An 8951-nucleotide genomic window follows, 5' to 3' on the forward strand; every position below is an offset into this window, starting at 1 on the left:
CTACAGTTTATTCTGGAAACGAAAACTTTTCTTTTTCTTTAATGACACTGTATTTTGAAAGGTTCAAGTAAAGTACAGAAGTTTTTGTGTAGTGTTCAGGGGTCCGGAATAAAGGATGCAATTCCATTCATAGATATCACTATAAGTGTTCTGGGGGAGGACAGATTGGTATGGTGAGTCTCCTAACCACTGAAAGTTTAAGGAAGGCCACTTCCAATTTCTTTTGAAATCTTAATAGGCTAAAAAAAATTTAACTGTGCAGTTGATACTACATTTTGAGGTAGTACATGTATTCTCACTGCCCGGTTGTAAAAAAAAGTCACTTTTTTAAAGTCTTAGCAGAAGCTGGACATGTTCCAATAATTTGTCCAAAACAGACAACTAGAAAATGCCATTTGATGAGTCTATTTATGCAATCAGCATAGATGGTGCAAATATATCTTGTATCATATGTACTGTGTGCAAATAAATTGTTTTGAAAGGTTTTTAGTTATTTCTCTTGGATATAAATTAATATTGGTAACTTTTGAACCTAAGAATAAAACTACTGTAGTACTGTATGTTTTTTTTCAGTTGTCCTTCTTTAATGCATTATTGCAAAAGTTTTCATCAAAAGGAAAGCTGTGCTATTGACAAAAGTTAATTGCAGCTGTCAGTTTTTTGACTCTTGACATTAAAAAAAGGAGATGTTGGCAAGCTGAACTCTTTTTTAACCTAGTGTAGGTAACACAAAGGGGCAACTTTTTTCTCAGAAAAAAAAATCAGAAAAAGATGCAGGATTCTATACTAAACCTTGAGGACAACTGGAAAAGACTCTTCTTATCACTTACAGAGTTGTCTCAGAGCCTCAGTGCAACACGAATGACTGTGCATCTCCCCCAGCCTCCATCCAACTCTTGGGACAAGGAAACTGGCACTCCTGAATGCCTGCAGTTCTTGAAAATGGTGTCATATCATACTTTACATGCCCCTCCATCTGCAAGCTTAAATTCTGGCTGGTTACAGAAGCTGCTTATCTTTTGGGAAGGGGTAGAAACTTTTAGTAACAGCATCCTAAATTTTGATTTTTAAAATATATCAATGTAGACTTGAATTATGTAAAACTAAAAAGTACGAATGAAACGCTAATGAAAAAAGCATGCGTCAAAATGTTCAAACAATTGCCCATCAATGTATTCTCAAAGGCTTTCACATCTGTGGGATCAGCTTTTTGTCCTTTTGAGGAGATTGGGTGATTATTGTGATCAAGGTGTTTTTGTTATAGGTGTATTGTTGTGATAAGGGAGGGAAGATGATCTGTCACTATGATTGATCGGTGTCATTAGCTAGTCTTTTGTGTGCAATGATCAAAGAACATGAAAGACACTGCAAACTAAAACAACCAGAAAAATCGGCAGCAGCTGAACATGCCCTAAAACAAGCTGGGCATGAAATTATATTTCAAAATACAAAAGCACATGTGCTGTTATTTGTGTTGTCCACGAGAAAGCCCTCCTGAAAGTCATTTGGCATTGTAAATACACTGTATTTCTCAGTAACTACATATACTGTATTCTTACGTTCATGTTTTAAAAATGAATCAGTACAGCAGCACTCAAGAGTTAATCCTTTGAAGTGAGAGAGTGTAGATATATATTTTGATTTCTGTATATGATTTTCCAATTTTGACTTTGACCAAAAGCAACATCGAGCCATTTTTTCTTTGTCAGACCTTAACTTCTTGCTTTCTAGTTATTTCTGAAGATTTAATGATCAATCACTTTTTACCAGGACTCAGGTGTTTACGGAGTGACATGGAAACTCTCTCACCAGAGCATGAGGTAAGTAATTAAAGTGATATTTTGGATCTGGTGTAAGATGAGCAAAGCAATTCAGTGATTGATTATTGGATATTAAAAGACAACATAATAAGAAAAATGTTTTAGTTATAAAGCAACAAATAAATTGAGAATAGAAGAGGCTGTAGTTTTGGACTCAGTGAGTGAAAGATATATGAACATCACAGGTTATTTCCCATTTTTAAAGACTGTACCTTATAGTAAAAGGAGATAAAACCTCATGATCCAAAATTACTTTCTCACATCAAAAATCTGTCCCGGGCAATGTTCTTCCAGAACGTACTGGATAGCTCCCTCTTGTTTCTTAGTAACCCAATTTTTGCTACAGTATTTTAGCACTTACCTCCTGAGTTTCCCTATTATAAGGAATGATTTAAATGCTAGAATTTTTATAGAATTTGAAGGTGAAAAACTTCAGGTCTTATCATCATTGTTTTTATTGGCTGTTTGCAACTCTCCTCACAGATCAGATTGTTTCACCCCTGTATGGTCTTCATCCTGGTACTGACAGGAATAAAAATATGCTCTTTGTATATGAGGGGTGCAGAAGGGAATACGTATACACATGCTGATAAATTTTGCCCATAAGTTAGTTTAAAAGTTGGCAATATTGTTTCCATGTTCTTTTTTATAGGGTTTTGCATACCTACTCCAGAATGCTCAGCAACAGTAGCATTAGGGATACATGAGGTATACTCATACTAGAAATCACACAATTCTGAGATTGTTTAGTACAGAGCAGTTATGTTGTAGCCTGTAGCTAGCTGGCTTTGTGCTGGCCTGCTTTGCCAAACATGTGTTCTCGCATTGGCAAAGAGCATGAGGAAGTGATTCAAAAATAAAACTGACTGTACAACAAGCCAGTGAGGGCACAACAGACATGCCACATCTGTGGGAAAGAAAACACAACTCACCATTAACAAAACAGTCTCTTTCAGCTCCATGGAAATGGCCAAACATTTAGCACCCACATTGTTCTGGAAAACATAAAATACTAAAAAAAAAATAGTAAATCTGTCCTTTCCTGGAGAAGATTTTACCTGGCTACAAGTCACTCATGCTTCACTAAATTCCAGATTTAATTACCATAGCATGTTCCTGAAAACTGTCAAGGAAAAAAAATCACTTTGAGTTAAAAAATCTGAGGCAAACAGGACAGAACATCTTACTCTGATCACATTAATTACCATTTTATTTCTGGGTCCAACTCAAGGAAATGGAGCTTACATAAATGGATTAAACTGTGTTCTCTCACATCTGAAAAGCTACTTTTTAACCTACCTCCCATACCTCTGCCAACTGGATGAGTTGGAATGAGAACCAGCCCTTTTTATTGTGATTTCAGGATTCTTGGAATACTGTCTACAGAGGGACCCCCTTGATTTACTCATGACATGTCTTCTGATATTTACTTAAGAATTGTGTCCTTTAGGAAAGCTTTGGGATGGATTTATTTTGGGGCACTTGTCCCAATTGGTGATTAGGACTGTTTTTCTTGATAGCCGGGTATATTATTCCACTGTTAAAATTGTCTTGATTGTGTTTTAATTCTCATAAATTTATGCTGTTAGTTTCTTTGAGTTCTTAAATGCAAGAAAGGTAAAATTAAAAACAAATCTAGCAGGTGTGTATCTGCAGGAAAATCCAGTGGCATCAGTGGGGCCATACTTCTGATAGGAACAGTGAATTTCTCCTTGTACCATTCTCGCTTCACTTTCTCTTTGTGAATAGATTTTTTTCTTTCTGTATATTAAAAAATGGAAATGAGAATTCTTTTGCTTTTCAGAAGAAAAAAGTGAATGGTTTTAATAGAAAGTGGAGATGTCTCTTTAATCAATATAGCTAGACAAAACCAAAACCAAAAAAACCAATAAAACACAAGAACATGATGCCACTTTCTTGTGCGTTTTTTATTTTGCTTTAGTTTTGTCTAGGTATGCTTACACAGACTAACAGCTACTTTTTAAATCGTGTGTGTGTTTAAGAAAATTTTGTTTTGAGTTTTCTCATTTTATCTTTTGATTAATCTTCACTTTCATGGTGTTTTTTTGCTGGAGTTGGTGGATTTCTAGAATTTCACACAAAAATCCATACACATTTTCATATTCCTCTTTTTGTGTAACTGGATTTTCTTTGCTCTAATGTATGTTGTTTTCTCAAATGTATGCATTTTATGTACATTTTTAGTTGGAAAACCGCACTGTAAAAATTAAATTACTGGGGGTTGCATTTGTGCCCCTGAGAACCACTTATTGTCCATTGCTATGCTCGTTGAAAGAATATAATATGTCAAAATTGAATGTTATTAGCTATGATGTAGATGCAAAAGATTGTCCTGGGCAACCATTTTTCTTATTCCTAACTTTGACTAATGTTTCCAAAAACACTGTATTTTCTTCTCAGATATTAATAAAATATTGAAGAGGTGACGCCAATACAAATTGGGCCACCTTTGTGAATATATAATGTCACAATTGGCAACTACATTGAAATTTTTTGTTTTTGATTTGACCTATCAGGTGATTTTGAGCTCCATGATAAAGGAGTGTGAACAAAAAGTTGAAAATAGGAGTGTCCAAGAACCACAAGGGTAAGGCACTGATTTTTTTTTCATATCTTATTGTTTGTCTTTATTGTGTGTATCAAAATAGAGTTCAAGTATAATCATATTTTTAGTCTTGGCATAGGTGTTTTTTCATTTATCTGTTGTATGGTAGTTGCAAACACAACAATTGTACCTTAGAACTTCAAGTCAGGAAAATGCTTTTTGGCCTTATCTGATGGAGAGTAATGAAATCTATAGGTATCTGAAAGATCCTGGAATATGAGAGAATTCAGGGGAGCAGCAGTTCTCATGTACAGTTTCTTATATCTCTGTGTATCATGCATGTGAGGAGTGTTGAGAATTTGATTATAGTGCATTCTCATATCAGCAGAGTAAGGTTAGCAGAAATACGACACTGAGAGAGTAAAACCAACAACTTAGTCTATTTATATATATACATAGAGAATAGACATGCATCTGGCAGCATAACATGACATGATACTACACATAGCATGAATAAAGTTATCTGACTTACAGCAGATAAAATGTCTCCTTTACACATAACTTATGTACAGTTCTGGGAACAATCAGAAAATACATTACTTCATTTTCTGTTACACAAAGTTTCATCATGTACCACAGCTGTACAACATTAAGTCTTAATCCTTGATACCCACACCTGAATACAATCAGTACAGTGACTCAGGTAAAATCAGCCATTTTACATTTAACTATACAACATTAATATTTAATATATTTTCATATCAGTCTCAACAAGGAGTAGTTATGTAAAATTTGCAGCTGAATGCTAAGGCAAAGAAGGCAAGGGATCTGGGAGAAACCATTTTGCTGTCCTTTAAGAACAACAGATTAAGTGTATCTTGCTTAGATGTAACCTCTTCAGTTTCTTTGAGAGATGGTAAGTAGCCAAATAAGTAAAAGCCAGATTGGAAAGCCATCACAATATGGGTTTGGGTTGAACAGGACATTACAAATATTAGAAAGGTTAAAGAATTACCATCTAATTGGGAATGGAATCTTAAGGGAATTGGAAAGATTTCAGCAGGGATAAGCTGGTTATAGATGGAATTTGTGCTAGTGTGCTGTTTTCCTGAATAAGGTGTGTTAAATGTTTTCTGTCTATAAGAACAGTTGTGCAGAGAATCTCTCAGAACTAGTAAAAACATTATAGTGCTGCCTTGCTAGACGATTACCTCGCAAAATGAGGAATTCGCTAGACAATGACTTTTTTTGAGCGATGTTGCGCTTCGCAAAACAATTGTTCCTATGAGCAATTTTCATTGAATGATGTTTGGGTCCTTGCCTCGTAAGATGGTGTGTGTGTGTGTGTGTGTGTGTGTGTGTGTGTGTGTGTGTGTGTGTGTGTGTGTGTGTGTGTGTGTGTGTGTGTGTGTGTGTGTGTGTGTGTGTGTGTGTGTGTGTGTGTGTGTGTGTGTGTGTGTGTGTGTGTGTGTGTGTTTTGGACCCTGTTTTGCAAGATGGTTTTCCCCCAATTGGAACACATTAATTACATAAGACCTACTTTTTAATCCCCCAAAAATGGAGGAGAAAGTGTATGCTGCTGGCTTTCCAGGGTCTGCCTCCTGGAAAAACAGCAGCATATTCTTTCTCCCCCACTTTTTTAGGATAAAAAAAGTAGGCCTTATGTATTTAATGTGTTTCAATGGGGGGGAAAACCATCTTTCAAAGCATCACCAATGGGGCTATGGCTGCAAATTTAAATGGTAGAGGATGGTGAAAACAGCCAGGAACCAAAGAGTAAAGAGATTGTAAAAACACCAGGGAAATCACAAACACAATCCCCCATTAACACATATTATGCAGTTGAGTTCCCCACATTTGGGGAAATCACAGGGATCAGCAGCACACCTGAAGTGCAATAGATAAGCATCCCCCTGAGAAAACCACTTTTATAACATGGTATTTCCTCTGCAAGATATGAGTTGGAATGGTCCTTGCACCTCCTACCCCCTTCTGTCCCCATCAGGGGCTAGGTGTTCCTCCCACAATCCTCTAGTACACATGTATTAGCTTAAGGTATTAGCATATGCTAATACCTGTGCCCTAGAGGATTGTGGGAGGAACACCTAGCTAATATTAGCTAGGTGTTCCTCCCAGAATTAGCATAATTCTGTCCCCTTCTGTCCCCATCAGGGGCTAGGTGTTCCTCCCACAATCCTCTAGTGCACATGTATTAGCTTAAGGTATTAGCATATGCTAATACCTGTGCACTAGAGCAGTGATCCCCAACCTTGGGCCTCCAGATGTTCTTGGACTTCAACTCCCAGAAATCCTAGCCAGTGGAGGTAGTGGTGAAGGATTCAGGGAGTTGTAGTCCAAGAACACCTGGAGGCCCAAGGTTGGGGACCACTGCACTAGAGGATTGTTGGAGGAACACCTAGCTCCTGATGGGGGTCCTGCAGGGCACCCCAAAACACTGAGGAGCTCTCTTGGCCTCTGGCAGGACTGGGGCTGTGCAGCCCTGTACTGAGTGGGAGGTGCATCCAGGGGGTCACCATGCCTTGGGTGGGGTCAGGGGACAGATTGGGTAGGAGGTGCAAGGGCCATTCCAACTCATACTCTGCAGAGGAAATACCATGTCATAAAAGTGGTTTTCCCAGGGGGAGACTCATCCATTGCACTTCAGGTATGCTGCTGATCCCTGTGATTTCCCCAAATGTGGGGAACTCAACTGTATATTTTGTGCTAATGGGAGATTGCATGTGTGATTTCCCTGGTTTTTCTAGATTCCTTTTCATTTCTTTCTTCTCATCAGGACCTATTGCAAAGGCAACAAGTCCTACTGATGTCTTGTATTGCATTCTTCCTCTTCTCCCCTGTGGTAAAGGATCAGGGCAAAAGGAGTCACCATTATCAGGAGCCAGGGGGCTGCTTTGATTCCTTTCACTCTCTTTGCTAGAGAGAGAAAGAGGGGGATGGCCATCTGAGACCCATTGCATTTCCAAAGGCAGTGCAGGTGAAGGGATTGCTTTTCCCCAATATGGTATGTGGAACTGTGTTTTGCAAGATGATGTCTTCTATGGACAATTTCCGCAAGACAGTGATTCCCCCCCCCATTTGAACGCATTAAATAGATTTCAATGCATTCCAATGGGGAACTGGGTTTTGCAAGACGATGTTTTCACAAGACAGTGATTTCCATGAAATGGATTAAAATCGTCTTGCGAGGCACCACTGTATAAACAAATATGTACAAGCTAAAATAATATAATGTTATTTCATGTGCACTGGATCCCTTACTGTGTTAGTGGAATAAGTACATGGTAGTAGGATTCTTTAAATCCAGCTGCCTTCTCACTGTGGACAAGTATACTGTCCTGTCTGATGAGCACCCAGAATACTACACCAAAGCCTTCCTCCCGAGAAAGGTTTCTTTTTCTTCATCAAAAGAACATTGCTTTATGTCCTGAAACTTGGTCCTCTATTTTTGTTAGAAAACCCAAAAAAATCGTGCCCTTATTCTTCTCATGGAGGGGAGAAACAGGAGTCTATCTCTAGGTTTTTGCAGAGGGCAACAGAAAAGTCCAGATTATGGTACAATGGAAGAATACAGCTTGCTGTTCATCACTTGGAAATGGGGAAGAAAGTAACAGTGGTTTTGCCCAGAATTTGGGCTTTCACAGAAAGTGCAAGTTAGTGCTTTCTGTAGAACACTTTATTTTCTCTTTTGTCTTCATACGCAAGCTAAGAATGAGGACCACCTGCCTTATTAAATTTGAAATCACTGAATTGTTGGGTGCAGATTCATTTCACTTGGGACATCTTAGTTGGGTATGATTTTAAAGCCTTTGTTCAGAATCACAGTATATTTTAATGACAGTTTTTTCAAAGGTGGCCATGTAACACATGAAATTGTCTTAGACAAAGACACTGCGTCTCTGTAACACAGTACTGTTCTTTTGGTAGCAGTTTTTCCAAGTCTTTTTGCCCTGCTACTGTAGATCATTTTAATTAGTGATCCAATAGATTGACCTGCCTTTCCTTCCCCCTAGCTCTATGTCAATTGCGGCAAGTCTTGTGAGTGAAGACACAAAGACCAAGTTTCTGAACAAAATGGGCCAGTTGACCACCTCAGGAGCCATGCTGGCTAATGTATTCCAGAGAAAGAAATGAACGGGAAAAGGAAGCCCTTGTAAACACTGAAAGACCTCATTAAGACTCATTCCTTGTACTTGAAGTACTTGCCTTTTTATTTCCCCATCTTATGTTCTGGTAGTATAATTTTCTCTGATCTACAAAGATATTTGCACTGCTCTTGAATATTGCTACGTATCTGTTAACTTTGGGTTAAATGTGGTTGATTATAAAACTAAATTAAGTCTGTATTAAGTCCCTGTCCTGTGTTCATGTATTTCCAGCATACTTTTTTTATATATATAGTGAAGATTTTTTATTTCCTGATGGATTCTCAGCTGATATCTGTATTATAAATGAAGCTGTTACGATGGTACTTAAAATAATGTAAATTTGAAGTCACAGTCATGAAGTAATAAAGTGGAGAATACTTATGTATTTAAGTTATAAAA

At 37.7% G+C, this 8951-nt stretch overlaps 1 protein-coding gene and 2 non-coding genes across 9 annotated transcripts in view; 2 read left to right on the forward strand and 1 right to left on the reverse strand.

Moving 5' to 3' along the window:
• RELCH (RAB11 binding and LisH domain, coiled-coil and HEAT repeat containing) overlaps positions 1 to 8951 on the forward strand; it is a 102991-nt gene extending 94040 nt beyond the window's left edge. For all 7 annotated transcript variants that reach the window (XR_013545148.1, XR_013545149.1, XM_072998529.2 and 4 more), the window contains 3 exons: positions 1732 to 1820; positions 4358 to 4428; positions 8418 to 8951. Coding sequence is in view for 5 of the 7 variants with exons in the window: in XM_072998529.2 (XP_072854630.2) it covers positions 1732 to 1820; positions 4358 to 4428; positions 8418 to 8538 (281 nt within the window). In the remaining 2 variants the exon portion in view is untranslated. The remainder of the gene's footprint in view (positions 1 to 1731; positions 1821 to 4357; positions 4429 to 8417) is intronic.
• On the reverse strand, positions 6183 to 6348 carry LOC140707116 (U1 spliceosomal RNA). Its single transcript, XR_012087099.2, has one exon. It is a non-coding gene; the product is annotated as a U1 spliceosomal RNA (small nuclear RNA).
• On the forward strand, positions 6977 to 7140 carry LOC140707118 (U1 spliceosomal RNA). Its single transcript, XR_012087101.2, has one exon. It is a non-coding gene; the product is annotated as a U1 spliceosomal RNA (small nuclear RNA).

The sequence above is a fragment of the Pogona vitticeps genome, chromosome 4 (assembly GCF_051106095.1).
Source record: "Pogona vitticeps strain Pit_001003342236 chromosome 4, PviZW2.1, whole genome shotgun sequence".
NCBI lineage: Eukaryota > Metazoa > Chordata > Lepidosauria > Squamata > Agamidae > Pogona > Pogona vitticeps.